The sequence below is a fragment of the Dipodomys merriami genome, unplaced genomic scaffold (assembly GCF_024711535.1).
Source record: "Dipodomys merriami isolate MVZ:Mamm:240054 unplaced genomic scaffold, mDipMer1.0.p SCAF_12, whole genome shotgun sequence".
NCBI classification, from domain to species: domain Eukaryota; kingdom Metazoa; phylum Chordata; class Mammalia; order Rodentia; family Heteromyidae; genus Dipodomys; species Dipodomys merriami.
Window position 1 is genome coordinate 32,691,169 of NW_027202493.1, and position 14,942 is coordinate 32,706,110.

At 41.8% G+C, this 14,942-nt stretch overlaps 1 protein-coding gene across 6 annotated transcripts in view; it reads left to right on the forward strand.

Moving 5' to 3' along the window:
- Nucleotides 1-14,942, forward strand: part of Sh3rf1 (SH3 domain containing ring finger 1) — a 151,542-nt gene that overhangs the window by 110,169 nt on the left and 26,431 nt on the right. For 3 of the 6 annotated variants that reach the window (XM_070016503.1, XM_070016505.1, XM_070016504.1), the window contains exons 6-9: nt 1,215-1,325; nt 9,309-9,478; nt 11,066-11,236; nt 14,134-14,396. In XM_070016503.1, coding sequence (XP_069872604.1) covers nt 1,215-1,325; nt 9,309-9,478; nt 11,066-11,236; nt 14,134-14,396 — 715 coding nt within the window. The remainder of the gene's footprint in view (nt 1-1,214; nt 1,326-9,308; nt 9,479-11,065; nt 11,237-14,133; nt 14,397-14,942) is intronic. The other 3 variants (XM_070016507.1, XM_070016508.1, XM_070016506.1) reach the window with 2 other exon arrangements.

Here is a 14,942-nt window from a genome sequence, read left to right on the forward strand (position 1 = left end):
CTAATACCAGGCCATTTTAGAGTCTTAACCCATTGGGAAATGGAAAATTTTCTTGAGTCCCTCTGGGAACTTATCTTTGAGCATGTCTTCATCCCAATAATCTTGTTTTTCTTAATGTATGGAAACTGAAGCAACCATGTTGGAGATGATATTTTTATCATTCTAAAATAAGCATTTTTGAGGCTTCATTGTTACCTGGGGGAAAACAGATAACGATACATATTGGAGGAAAAGCACTGTCAGATCCCTGCCCCCCAACCTTCACTCTACAGAGCTGCGCGCTGCAGTCGGACCTGCTCTGAAACCTGAGTGAAATTGATCGAGTGATTGAATGCAGGCAATGAAATGACCTGAATAACTCAATTTCTTGCTAGTAAATTAATCTTGGATGGTATCAGGGAAAAGACACCTTTGAAAACAACTAATTTGGCTTGACATTGTTCCTTTAAAGGTTTAATAAATAATTGACTGTTATAGGCATGTGGAGGCAGCTGCATTTTAATTATACTTCCCTGGTAGAAGGTAGAAGTCACCATCTTGAAAAGAGCACAATACAATACCTTAGGAATTTTACATGGACTTCAGCTATTGATGGACCGGTAAGTGTTCAGCCACAGTTCACCTTAACCAGATCTTCAGGGAAATTGTTAGATGCTAGAGGACCAGTGGACTGACAGAAAGATTAGTTTGACTCATAATTACTATTGGTAAAGCCAACAACAGTTGAATGGCAGATATAGGAGTGACTAGGGTTTGTCTCACATCCTGGTACATATTTGAGCATTAGTAAACTTGGAATTGAATAAACTGAAAGGGTCTTCCCAAAATAACTGAAGATAGCTGGGTGCTGGTAGTCTTAGCTACTCATGAGGCTGAGGCCTGAGGATTAAGGTTCAAAGCCAGTTCAGGAAGGAAAATCCATGAGACTCTTATCTCTATTTAACCACTAAAAAGCTGGAAGTAGAGCTGTAGCTCAAGTGGTAGAGTATCAGCCTTGAGCAAAACAACTAGGGAACAGCACCCAGGCCAAGTCCCAGGACCAGCGTGCGCACGCGCGCGCGCGCACACACACACACACACACACACACACACACACACACACACGCGTAAAAAACTGAAGGTTAGGGTTTTTAAATGTGACTTCTTGCCAGTACAATCTGTTGTGTATAATAGAGTCTTGGTTTTCGTAATGGATGTCTTTCTCCCCTTGGCAGGTTCATATAAGTACCACTGGGTTAATTGTGACCCCACCCCCAAGCAGCCCAGTGACCACCGGCCCCGCGTTCACTTTCCCATCAGATGTTTCCTACCAGGCTGCCCTTGGAGTAAGTGTAGTTCTGTCTGTTATTTCTCTTTGAAGTGTTTACTTATATTAATCTGGCACATGCTACTTCCTCACACCTGTAGTTTACATTGAGACTTCTAAGTGGGATGGCTCTCTATCATTCATCTATTATTGATGCTAATCTTACCAAGAAAATAAATAAATAAATAACATGAGGCAGTCTCTGGCCTGCAGCCTGCAGGATTTTTTTTTAATTTTTATTTTTTTATTGTGAAAATACTGTACAGATGGGTTACAATTACATGGGCAAGATAATGAGTACATTTCTTATCAAGCATTGTAGCCTCCTCCTTTGTTTCCCCTTCCCATCCCTTCCCATCCTCCCCCCCCACCCCCCTACCCAATCCTCCCTGCTACACCCCTCCACCCCCACCCCCTGCACCAAAGTTGTAAAGTTCAATTTTTCGACATAACGACTTGTACATCTCATTGTTGGAATGAGTCCACCTGTATCCCTATTTAAACGACTTGTTTTTCCCCTTCCCCTCCACAAATTATACCGACATCAAATACAGTGAAAGCAGGGGTTATACTGTTGGGGAGGGACATACAAAGCAACAAAGAAATAATCTTATAAATGTGTTAGAAACAATCGCATGAAAGAAAAAAAAAAACATTTGAATACAAGTCTGCAGGATTTTTAACAGTGAGAATCAGTGGCCTGAAGCTTTAAGAAGAATTCTGGAAAAACTACGTTTCATTTCATTCCAGCGCAGCTCGATTTCCTGAAGGCTTAACCTTTATATCTTTGGAGTTTCTAGATCCTGCTTATTTCTTTTAAAGGCACATTTATAGAAATACTGGGGGAAAAAGGTCTCGGAGGCTAAGTGGCATGCTTTAAGTCATACAGCATGCCGATTTCAAATCTCTACATTTAAGATTCGTCTCTTGGGCCTGGTGCTGCCTTCTAACATTTCTCATGTCTGTAATCCTACCTACTCACAAGACTGACATCTAAGGATCTTGGTTCAAAGCCATCCCAAGCAGAAAAGTCTGTGAGATGCTTATCTCCAACTCGCCAGCTAAAAGCCAGAAGTGGAACTATGGCTCAAGTGGTAGAGCTCCTGCCTTGAACTGAAAAGCTAAGCTAGCATATAAGGCCCTGAGTTCAAGCCCCAGTACCAGTGTGTGCGTGAGCGTGTACACACACACACACACACACACACACACACACACAATCATTTTGTTGTTGTCTTCTCGTTGGAGCTGGTAGTTGTATCTCTCTAAAGGTCCCTGCCTTCTTGAGAGGGTTCTTTAGCTTATGGTGATTTTCCTTCTAAAAACTTTATACAGATAGAATCTAATAACTAATTGTTTTCAAAAAAAGTCTGTTGCAGGGGAAATGAGCAGGAAGAGAGAGAATAGCTAAGGGAAATAAATACAATGAAGTTGGAAAGTTAAAAGGAAGAAAGAGGCCCATTGGTGCTCACACCTGTGATCCTAGCAACTCAGGAGGCTGAGATATGAGAATCATGGTTCAAAGCCAGCTCAGGAAGGAAAGCCTGTGAGAGTCTTATCTCCAGTTAACTAGTAAAAACCTGGAAATGGCGCTGTGGCTCAAAGTGGTAGAGCCTTGAACACAGAAGCTTCGGACAGCACCCAGGTCCTAAACTCAAGCCCCAGGACTGGCATGCACACACGCATGCGCACCCTCCCCCCGCCCCCAACACACACACAAAGGAAGAAGGAAATGCAACTTTCAGCAGAGAAAAAACAGCATTCCTGCTTCCTAACATTATAGGCAAGAACTGGCAATTGTGCCCCATCTCTGGTTTAGGCTAATACTGTGGCTTATATTTTCAGATTTGGTTTATACTTTCCAAGCCTGAGTTGAATGAGGATAGGAATCATCTTTAAATCAGATTGCCCTGGTACCTGGATGGCGAAATCACTCCACCCTACCTCCCTCACACCTGTTGCCAGCGATGATGCCCTGATGATGGTGTACAGGCCTTAGAATGAGCCAGAGCCGGGTTTGAATCCCAACGCTGCCATGGAAAGTTACTCAGAGTTTCTGCTTGTGAGATGACATGATGGTGTGTCATAGAGGGAGGACATAGAGAGGGGCAGGGGAGTTATTGATCCTCTTATTGATTTCTGTTGAGGACTGTTGCAAATTGGGGCTGGCCTTGGAGGGTGTAGTTGGCTTTGCTGTGGTTTTCTCTGCTCCATGTACCGGCAGCAGTGAGGCTTTTCACAGCCAGTTCGCTTTTAGATTATGGATTTTATAGAACACACACACACACACACACACACACACACACACACACACACACACACACACACGTGCACATGCGTATATATGTGTGTGTGTGGTAAAGATTACATTTGCCTCTATTAAACTGCTTAGAGCCCCTCCAGCAGAGACTTCACCCCATACCAGTCAAAATGTTACCTTTGCCAGGCACTGGTAATTCTAGCTACTCAGGAGGCTGAGATTTTTAGATTGTGGTTCAAAGCCAGCCCGGGCAGGAAAAGTCCATGAGATTCTTATCTCCAATAAACCACCAGAAAACCAGAAGTAGTGTTGTGGCTCAAGTGGTAGAGCGCTGGCCTTGAGCTGAAGAGCTGAGGGACAGCACCGAGACCCAGAGTTCAAGCTCCACAACCGATCCAAAAAAAAAAAAAAAGTTGGCTTCCTCTAGTTTCATTGTCTTCAGTTTCCGTTTGCTTCATTTTTCTTACTTAGTGTCTTTGTCTTGAGATTTTTTATAAATAAAAACTGATTCTGAGACAAGGTAGGGTATAAAGAAATTTACAGATATTACTTAGCTTATGCTTTTTATAGAGTTGAACATGCTCTTGTAGTTGAAGGGAAGTTAATAATGTTCTGGGTTTTTGGTTTTGGTTTTTTTTTTTTTTTTTTTGAGGGACTGGGTAATATTCCCTGAATGACCATCATTTCCTTGACAATACAAGGGAGGAGAAGTTGCCTTGACTCATCTGGAGAAGATGGATTTCAGCTAATATTTATTAAATGTGGTTTCCATGAGGTTCTATTAGCCCCGGATGTCTGACTGGAGCCAGATTTCCTAACGATCCTGCCCTCCAATCTCCATGGGAGACTTTCCCCTTTCTTTCCCACCCCCAGTATGTACACACAGCCCCTTGCTCTTTCCATTTCCAGATGACTACCTTGCATGGAAAAATTCTAACTTGATTTCTTAAGGGGAAAAAGAAGACGGACTTTTCTGATCTTCCAGAAATTAATTAGTGGAAAAGACATAAGGCTGGCTGAGTTTCAGCCCTGGTGAACCAAAAATTTTACAGTGTAGTAAATGGCCAATTCTTTTAGTCAACTCTGGGACAAATCAATGGGATGGGTCACAGGAGAGCCTGAATATATAAAAATTTATTTATGTTGAACCATTTTATCTGAGGATTATATAAGAAAGCTGCATATTAAGCAAGAGAAAGCTTTATTAAACCGTGAGTCTGCCATGCCAATTCCGTTTAATGAAAAACTAATTATAAACAGACTTGTCCATCATCCCAGTAGAAGTGTAGATCTCAAAGTCCCTATTCGTTTGGTAGAAATGGTGTGGACTTCATATGATTGGTGTAAGTAGAAAAATCTCAATACCATGCACTCTATGCATTGTACATTTATTGTGGCAAGTATTCTAAGGAAATCTGAAACATCGCTGAAGAATTTGAGGTCTATCTTAGCAGTAGTATGTAGTTTGATAGAAAAGTGACCAGGTGTTTTATGGTCTGCATTTATGGATAACAAAGAACTACCACTAGAAAAGGAAGTAAAAATTATTTCCAATGCCTTCGATAAAGTGAGATTTATAATCATTTTGTCATTATTGACTGGTTTTATGGGATGAGAAGGGTGAAAATATTAGTTTTGTTTCCTCTGTGCAATTCAGAATAGCCTCTGGAACAAGTAATTTCCAGTCCCTTGATACTCTACACCAGTGTTCAGTCGGCTGGAAATTGGGCAGAAGGTAGCCAATGCCTTAAAGGCCAAATACCACCCCTGGCTAACTTATGAGCAGATTTCACTCCAAAAGTATGTAGACAATTTAAAATCTTTATACGCATACATGTGCGTACACACCCACACATGTGTTTAAAGAAATGTTAAATGATGTCAGGTCTCCGAATAGCCAATATTTAGTCTGTTGTAGCCATGGTGGAGACTAAGCAGAGCCTATTTCTGTGAACAGGAAGAGGGCAGGGCTTTGGAAATAGGGGGTAGAGGCCACAGCCTCTGTAGTTGAGGAGGGAGAAGTTGGAACCTTTGCAAACCATAAGAGTTCTAAAGTCAGAATGAAGGCTAGCTGGGATCATGGGCAAAATGTTCATAGCTGCATCAGAAAAAGGATTCTAGGATCTCTAGAGCTGAGATTTCTGGATCATGTCCTGTTGCTCTAAGAGGGAGGAGTTCAGAGCACAGAATGTTCTCACATTCATGAAGCACTCATTGATGAACTCTCATTTGTCTGGCTACAAAGCTCCAGGCCAGCATTAGAATGATGAGTAAGACAGTCTCTGACTTTGTAATCTTGTGAATCATAACAGTAGCTTCTATTTATTGAGTTCTTGCTCTGCTCTGGGGCACTGGTCTGAGGCCACCTACATAAACTCTTAATGATTAATTCCATCTCACAGATGGGTATACTAAAGCATAGAGACCTTACGTAATTTACACAATTAACTACTGTAGAAATCTTTCTCTTTCTTATAGATGAAACGTGGAGCAGTAAATTACAGTGTAGGCCTACAGACAGCAATGCTGTTGAAACTGATCACACTGTCGACTTGGGGGAGCATTTTATATTCAACCAGCCCCTCATTGACCAATTTATCTATGTCCAAGTTCAGTCCACAGAAAGACCGTTGAGAAATGTTGGTGTATATAGATGAAAGGGGACTGATTGGAAATCAAGAGTTTAGAAAGAAATGATAACAAGATTGGAAGATATTAAATAGTATTTGTCTAAGACCCATTTTCTCCCCAGGGAAGTATGTGATTGGGGATGCACACTGGAGAGACAGTCAGAAAGGAAATGAGGCTTTGTTCATTTGAAGTTAAACTTGTGCCTAAAATTCCAGTGCAAAGCACTTTACTGGTAGGCTGGCCTTTGGTCCATAGCCCAGGTATAAGAGCAACTGCGTGTTTCCATCCTTCCTTAGCCAGAGTCAGATCTAACTATTCTCTGGACTGGAGGAGGAAATGGTAACAGAGAGGAAGATGGTGTCCAAACCCATGTTCTTAAACCTGGGTTTGAGCAATGTCCACTAGCACATGTGGCCTGTCAACTGTCCAGCAGTCTAGTCCCCCTGAGAACACTGTGGGTGTTCACTCACTGTAGCAAAGGAGTCTGCCAGGGTAGGAATGTGTCCTCTTTCCTGTCTTCATCAAGGCAGATCAGGGGCTCAGAGGGAATTGAACTTGAACACGTGAAGAGATGGCCACTTGACAAAAAATAAGCCACTCCTAAAGAAAATGGGCCCTGTTCATAGCACCTGTGGATGCTATAGCATTCTGGTGCTGGGCAGGCCCAGACTGTACTAAATAGGCAGGTCTCCTGGTCAACTCTCTGGTGAAGGAAAGAAAGGCTGGCTGTGCTTTCTGCGCTATAGAAATTTCAGGTCTTGCCGGGTAACAGACTGCCTGCCGCACAATGACTGTGGATTACCTTTTGAACTTCCACATCACCAGATTCTTTCAGTTCAACGTGTTTACAAAGCAACCCACAGAATTTCCTAGCGTGTCACAGCCCTGGACTCAGCAGAGTCCTCCCATTTTACCAACCACGTAGGACCTAACAGCATCTAGCAATCTGATTTTAATCAGGCTTTCGCTCTTTGTCTTTTGCACATTTATTCTGTAGTGGGAGGGGGGAATATCTACCCAGTTTTATTTAGACTATCTTTTGTTTCAATCACAAAAGGAGATAATTGAAAGGGTGTTTTCTTCTTAGACACAAGCTTTGAGATCTTTCAGAATATCTTCCTTCTGCCATATCTCAGCCCCTAACTCTTCTCTTTGCTTGAGTGACGTGCACAAAGCATTTGCTTACTGTATTTACTGTAATGATAAGAAGTGACCTTTATCCTTTACACTTTGTTAAAATTGGCATATGTTTTTTTTTATCGGGACCAGAGATGCTTTTTGCCTTTTTCTTCTCAGGCTCAATTTAGTTCAGTTTCTTTTCCGTAAAGCCAAGACATACTCGATAATTTTAATTTCCTGTGAGCACATGCCATTTGTCTTCCGCCTTTTCACAGCTACACCTCTTTGAGATCAGGCTTAGCAAGATTGGAATGGAAGTCAGTTAAGTGGGAATTTCACAGTTTCTCCATGTATTACTCTGCGTACATTTAGACGTGTTATCTCACCTGTCAGGCAGCTGATGCATTATTCTCTTGGAACCGCTCAGGTCACATTTGCTGACTGTTTTGTCGGGATTATCTTTATTTCTCTCTACTTTGTCACTGGAAGGAGGCCAAGCACAATGAATGTTTGACCTTCCCCTTCTTCTGCAAGTCTAGATCGTGCAAATTCCAGAGCTATCCCAGATCTTAAGGCTGCATGTTTGGTATTGAAGAGTGTGAGTGACTTTTTCCAGGATGTTCTCAACTTTTTGAACAGACCTCTGCTGTGTCCGGTTAGCACCCAGTAAAGCAGCATACGCCTCATTTCCTTCCATACTAAATGCTCTCTCACAGCGTGGGAAAAATAAGTCCTTGCCCAAAGTCACACTGGCAAATGATTAAATATGTCAGTCACAAAATAGATGTCTAGAAACTGGAACCCTGTACCCCCCCCCAAAACAACAACAACAACAACACATGAAATGACTTATGGGCTATGATTAGAAATCATTAATATGCTGACTTGTAGAAACCATTTCTGCTCCCTAGGTGTGTTCTCCTTAGTCCTCTTATTTCTCCTTTGATTCAACTTTTATATCTAGTGGTTCAAAGATTTGGGGGAGGGCCGAGATGGGGGGTTCATACAATCTTTGTGTGCCTGTTTTCCCAGGAGTTTCTGTATACAGACCATAAAGAATGATCTGGGGATTATAGAGGAGAAGGTAACAATTGCTCCATTGATTTTCAAAGGCACGGAATCCTGTAGGCAGACCCCATTAGGCCATGCCCATAAAGAAACCAGCGGCTTTTCACTAGGGTACTTGTTAAAGATTACCAGCCTTGATAGTCCTAAATTTCAAAAGCTGGCAACGTTAAAGAAAAGAGTAAGCCAAAATAGCAACAATAGCCTGGTGACTGTGGCTGGCTATTGTTGGGCTTTTTGGAGACCAAGCATCAAAAGAAAATTGTCTTCCGAAGGATTGGTTTGAGATATGCTGCAGCTGAATTGTTCTGGGTTGTGTTTGAAACAATCACAAATTAGTCCTTAGCAAGCAGCATGATTTATAGCGGCATCCTCAAAGGCTTATGAGTTCTTCCAAATCTGTACTTTAAGGTGTTCTTAATCTTATAATTAGAAGCGATTAATTTTTTTTTCTTTTCCCTCTTCTCAGTGGTGATTATGTACCTGTTTACTGAAAAGATGAATTTTTAAAGGGGAATTTCTCTTTTCTTTTTCTTTTTTTGTGCCAGTACTCACACTTGTACTCAGAGCCTTGTGCTTGTGTTCTTGGATTGTTGTTGTTTTGGGGTTTGTTTTTTGTTGTTGTTGTTGTTCAAGACTAGTGCTCTACCCCTTGACCAGCCTTAGTATGATAGTAGTTGATAGGGTCTCTTGGCTTTATCTGGCAAGGCTGGCTTTGAATGAAGATTCTCAGATCTCAACCTCCTGAATTGCTAAGATCTAGGTTTGAGCCATGGGCACCCATCTGAAAGGTGGAACTTTCATAGGAAAGAATCTGCAGGTTCTGCGCTGGGTAAATTCTATGAACATCTCCTGTGGATTTCCGTTCCACATGACAGGGAAGGCTTAAATAAATAACTTGTTCCTTTCTCTATCATTTCTCTATACCAGACTATGAATCCGCCTCTTCCTCCACCCCCTCTCTTGGCTGCCACTGTCCTGGCCTCTACACCACCGGGCTCTGCTGCTGCTGCCGCCGCTGCTACTGGAGTGGGACCAAGGCCTGGGACGGGATCCACTGACCAGATTGCACATTTACGGCCTCAGAGCCGCCCCAGCGTGTAAGTGAGGACACCTTCTACGACTGCTTAAGCCTTCGTAGACAACTAACACCCAACAGCACCTAGAGAAGCATTTTTCTGGTTGGAACTAGGGACAGGCCCTGGCTCACCGAGTGGTTTGTGTTCTGCAAACCTCTACCCAGCAGTACCTAATTAAGAAACTGCTGAAACCACGTGCGCTTGCCAGGTAGCTGTCCTGCTGAGCCAAGGCCTTTTAGAGTTCAAGGAAACCCACTGTTTGCTTCTTGATAACACTGGATGTATACGGGATTGCCCCTCTTTTATTTCTAGGCTTTGTCTTCTTCCTTGCTGGCAGCATCTTAAGGAATTGGAAGATATTTCACAAAAATCAGATCTAGCTGGAGTTTGCATATAAAAAGCTATAAGTCATCTGGGCACCGGTGGAATGTGCCTGTGATCCTAGCTACTTAGGAGGCTGAGATCTGAGGATCACAGTTCAAAGTCAGCCCTGGCAGGCAAATTCATGAGGCTCAAGTGGTAGAGCACCAACCTGGAGCAGACAAAGTTAAGCAAGACTTCAAGGACCTGAGTTCAAGCCCTAGGATGGACACCCAAACAAAACAAAACAAAAAACAACCCTGTAAGTCTTCAGCAATAGACCCAGAAAGATCAAATTATCCCGTGCAATGTTTACTGACTGCAGAATGCAACAGGATTTTAGGTGTCACCTGCGTGGTATGAATTTATACCCAAACAATTCAGAGTGCTAATGGTGAAGAACTCGAGGTTTCTTCCCTGGTTTCTGTGTGGGGCTTGGCCCAGTTACTTTGCATTGTGGAGTTGTTTCGTTCTCTCTGTAGCCTACACTTTGCTTTTCTTTGATGTTCTTCAGCCTGCTTCCTGGCTGAGCAAACAGAAGAAGGTATAGCCCAAGCCTCTAAGTTCTACTTGTGTGAGGAAGGCCAGTCTATAGGCATCTCAGTGGGATTTTATACCTTTTGTCAGCATGTGGGGGCTACTTCCCAAGTCGAATGAGTGCCATTTGGGAAACCGTTTTCCCAGTGGACTTGTAATGTGTGAGAGCAATGTGGACACTCTGGGAAAACTGCATTAATCCTTCAACACAAATACCATTTGGTGAGACTGTCGCTACCACACTGGCAGGAAGAGCTTTAGCAGTTTTTAATATGCTAAAAAGCACAGACTGCAAGACCTCTTTCAAAGGAGACATGCCAATTGGACTTTACAGGTTAAAAGATTTTACTTTCTTTTTGTTTTTGTTGGTACTGGCACTTGAACTCAGGACCTCGGGGTTCCCTTGCTTGGCTTATTTTGCTCAAGGCCAGTGCTCTACCACTTGAACCACACTTGCACTTCCAGGTTTTGGCTGGTTAATTGAAGATAAGACTCTCACTGACTTTCTGCCCGGCTGGCTTCAAACTCTGATCCTTAGATCACAGCCTTTTGAGTAGCTAGGATTATTGGCATGAGCTATCAGCCCTTGGAAGTGTTTACTTTCTGGGTACATTTGTGCAAACTGCTTTAAGACTTTGTACCAAGCAAGAGTTTTGAGTAGATTGAGATTTTGTTTGTCAGCCTGGAATCAAATAGCTTTCTCCATTCTAGGTATGTTGCTATATATCCATACACTCCCCGGAAGGAGGATGAACTAGAGCTGAGAAAAGGGGAGATGTTTTTGGTGTTTGAACGTTGCCAGGATGGCTGGTTCAAAGGGACATCGATGCATACCAGCAAGATTGGAGTTTTCCCTGGCAATTATGTGGCACCAGTCACAAGGTATGGTTGTGAATAAATTGTTTACTAAGTGCTAAACACAGACGCTTGATTCTTTTTTTTTTCTTCAGGGTTTCCAGCCTGTTCAGATTCCTTCTTGCATTTTAATTGCCTGTTCTAAAGCCAAAGCTTTTAAAATCCACATCTATTTCTGCTAAAATCCCTTCCAACACTAAGATTCTTAGCTTACTTCTCCCATGGGTATGTGTTGAAATTATAGGTTTCCACCAATGAATGTCTCGGGTTATGACTACTTGCTTTAATTTATATGTGGGAAGGCTCAGCTCTACCATTTTCAGCATTTTCCTCCTGGAAAATAAAAGGCACGATATTTAAAATAAATTAAAGCAGCATTGTTAATACCTATATGTCTGCAGAATGCCTGCTATTCACCAGACAGGCAGATTTCTAACCGCATTACATGTATTAACTCTTTGTCCTTAACTCATTGGTGTCATATCTGTTATTCATAGATGAGGAAATTTAGGGACAGGAACATTTGACTAACTTGTCTGAGGTCACAGTGAAGAAGTGTTCAAACTTATGTGGTCTAGATCTGTAGTTATTCCATTAACTTGGTGGTCACAGAATTGACCTGAAAATTCTGGCAATTAGTATCTATAAAGTAGAAATATAGAATAGAAAGAAATAAAATAAATAGAAAATAAATAGAATAGTGGATATAATAGATGGAATAAAATAAAAAAGATATCTAAATTCATTATATGTCGAATAGATCTATTTTAAATGAGGACAGTTTCATTCCCAAGGGACATTTAGTAACATCTGGACATATTTCTGATTGTCACATCTTGGGGAGTTGGGAGTGTGCCTTTAGCATATCATGCATTGGAAACTAGGGGTGCTGCTAAATCCTGCAATACACAGACAGCCCCCACAAAAGAATCCTCTGGCCCCCCCAAAGATCACTGAATTTGAGAATCCATGTAGAGTGATAGGCACTTCCTAAAATATGCTTCCACAAAATATTAAGTTTCTATAATAATAAATAGCCTTCTTTTTTTAAAAGACAGTGTATCTTCTGGTCACAGGACAAAGTAATGTCAGAAACTGAAAGAAATAACCTATAATAAACTGAATACTGGGAAATCCTGGCTTTGACCACTGGGTTCTTTAAGAAATGGCTCAGGTTTAGCTGTGTTCAATCACTGCTCAGCCCTCTTGATTTTAGACAAATGGCTTAATGAACTGACATGTTTGTCAGCTGTTGCCCTTGATTTATAGGTTGGCCAGCAGCCTAATCAAATGAAAATCACTATCGTTGCAGATGGTGGCAGACTGTTAGCTTTAATTTGACTTGCAAATTTTTAATCAATATCAACCTTTTCTGTACTTGTTAAATTCTACATTCAGGATCCAACCCACCCAGAAAATGGCAGATAGGATCTCCCTGGTGCAAAATAACAATAATAATTAAAAATAATTTAAAAAATAAGGGAAATACAAGAAACAGCAATAAAAAATTGAAGTTAATGAAGAAAGACACTTTTTACAAGGTTCAAAAACAAATGATTAAAAACCTCTGCTTGTTTAACTCTGGAGAAATGCTTGCTTACAGCAAATGAATGTTCTGTTATTCATCATTGTAAACAATAAGGATATTTGAGTTAATGAAGTATTCTACCTAGTAGAAAATCGGCCATGTTCCAAATTGTCATCATTTCAATGAATTTAACATATCAAAAAATACACTACACAATAGTCTGTACTTAATTAAGTTGTCTGTAAGTAAAAGTTGAGAGCTGGTCTGTACCTTTACTGCTGTGCAGACGGTGGAGGAATAAAAAAAAAAAAATTTATTTACATGAGCCCTGTTTTCATTGATTCAATCTTAAGTCATCAGTATTTCATGTGGAATTTATTTTTTAAAAGACGCCACATTTTTGTAATCAAGGGTCGAAATATAAAGACACAATGAAGGCCAGGATCTACATGAATTGTGTAGAATCCTAAGGTCTCACACTTGAACTTGACAAGACTTCTTGAAATGCTCGGATTTGTACAGGATCTTGAAATGTAAATATGACTGAGGTAGTTTAGGAGATGCCAGAAAGGATATTTTAGGGGGGGCGGGGGAGGCGATAAGGAGGGAGAACTAGAGTAAGGGAGAGGGAGGCTCTGTGTGTGTGTGTGTGTGTGTGTGTGTGTGTGTGTGTGTGTGTGCGTGTGCACTATGTTTATTGGCACTGGTGGCAATATGTTAGAGACAAGTAGAGAGAAGCCAGAAAACAAACAGGAATAAAACTATGGCAATGTGAAGACTGCAAGGGAATAAACATTATTTAGGTCCAAGAGAATCCAGGGCCTCGGAGGTTAGTAGAGGCCTGGTCTCCAAATGAAAGGCTAAACCCACTACCAACTACATATATATATATATATATATATTTCTTTCTTAGGCAAAGTATGGCGTGTGGTTTCTGGTGAGTCAGAACAATTTCAAGACCTTTCTCTGACCCAGGGCCATCATTTCTTTGAATCTGCTCTTCTTAAAACCTATAAAAAATTGCATTCATTTAATAAAAGAAAAAAATTCTGTAAGCAGGTACCAGTGGCTCACACCTGTAATCCTAGCTACTCAGGAGGCTGAGATCTGAGGATTGCGGTTCAAAGCTAGCCCAAGCAGGAAAGCCCATGAGACTCTTATCTCCAATTAGTCACAGAAAAGCCAGAAGTGTCACTGTGGCTCAAGTGGTAGAGTGTTAGCCTTGAGCAAAATAGAGCTCAGGGACAGCACCCAAACCCAGGAGTTTGAGTCCCAGGACCTGCCCCCCCCAAAAAAAATTCTGTCTTTAATATCTTTGAGTCATTTTTCTTGTGTATAATTGTTCTGTTTTCTTCTTTTGCTGATAGAGTAGGTTTTCCATCTGTTTCTGTTTTAGCAGGACGGTGACAAATGCTTCTCAAGCTAAAGTCCCGGTGTCTACTGCGGGACAGACGAGTCGAGTGGTGACCATGGTCAGCCCTTCTAGCGCAGGAGCGCCTGCCCCGAAGCTCCAGGGAAATGGTGTGGCTGGCAGTCCCAGTGTGGTTCCCACAGCCGTGGTATCAGCAGCTCACATCCAGACGAGTCCTCAAGCTAAAGTCCTGTTGCAGATGACTGGGCAGATGACCGTCAACCAAGCCCGCAATGCTGTGAGGACAGGTAGGAAGGAAACTGTAAGAGAGTAACATTGAGGGAAAGGGTTTGCCTGCTTAAGAGAAGATCACTGAGGCCCGATGTTTAGGGAAGTAGGTATGCCATTCAAATAATGAATGACATTAGGAAACAGAAGCAGGCACAATCCAGTCCCAGGTTCTGACATCGTTTCATCGCTGTGGCCACATCTGAAAGGAACAATCTAAAAAGAAGAGAGATTCATTTTGGCTCATGATTTCAGAGGTTCTTAGACCATGCCGGTTGATTGCTGGGACTTGTGGCAGAAAAGATGTAGGAGCAGAATTGCTCACTTTATGACATCCAGAAAACATACCCTTCAAAGACACGCCCCCATTGATGACATTAATATACTCAAGAGCCAATCAACTGTCACTAGCAACACCAGGTAGGGACCAAACCTTCCATAACAGGCACTCTCAACTGTTCATTTGGGCTAAGCCTTCCTTTTATGTTGATTCAGGATGCACCTAGCGATCAAACACCGGAAAGAAAGAAATTAGGCCAAAGTGAAGACTGTCAACAGTGTCGTAT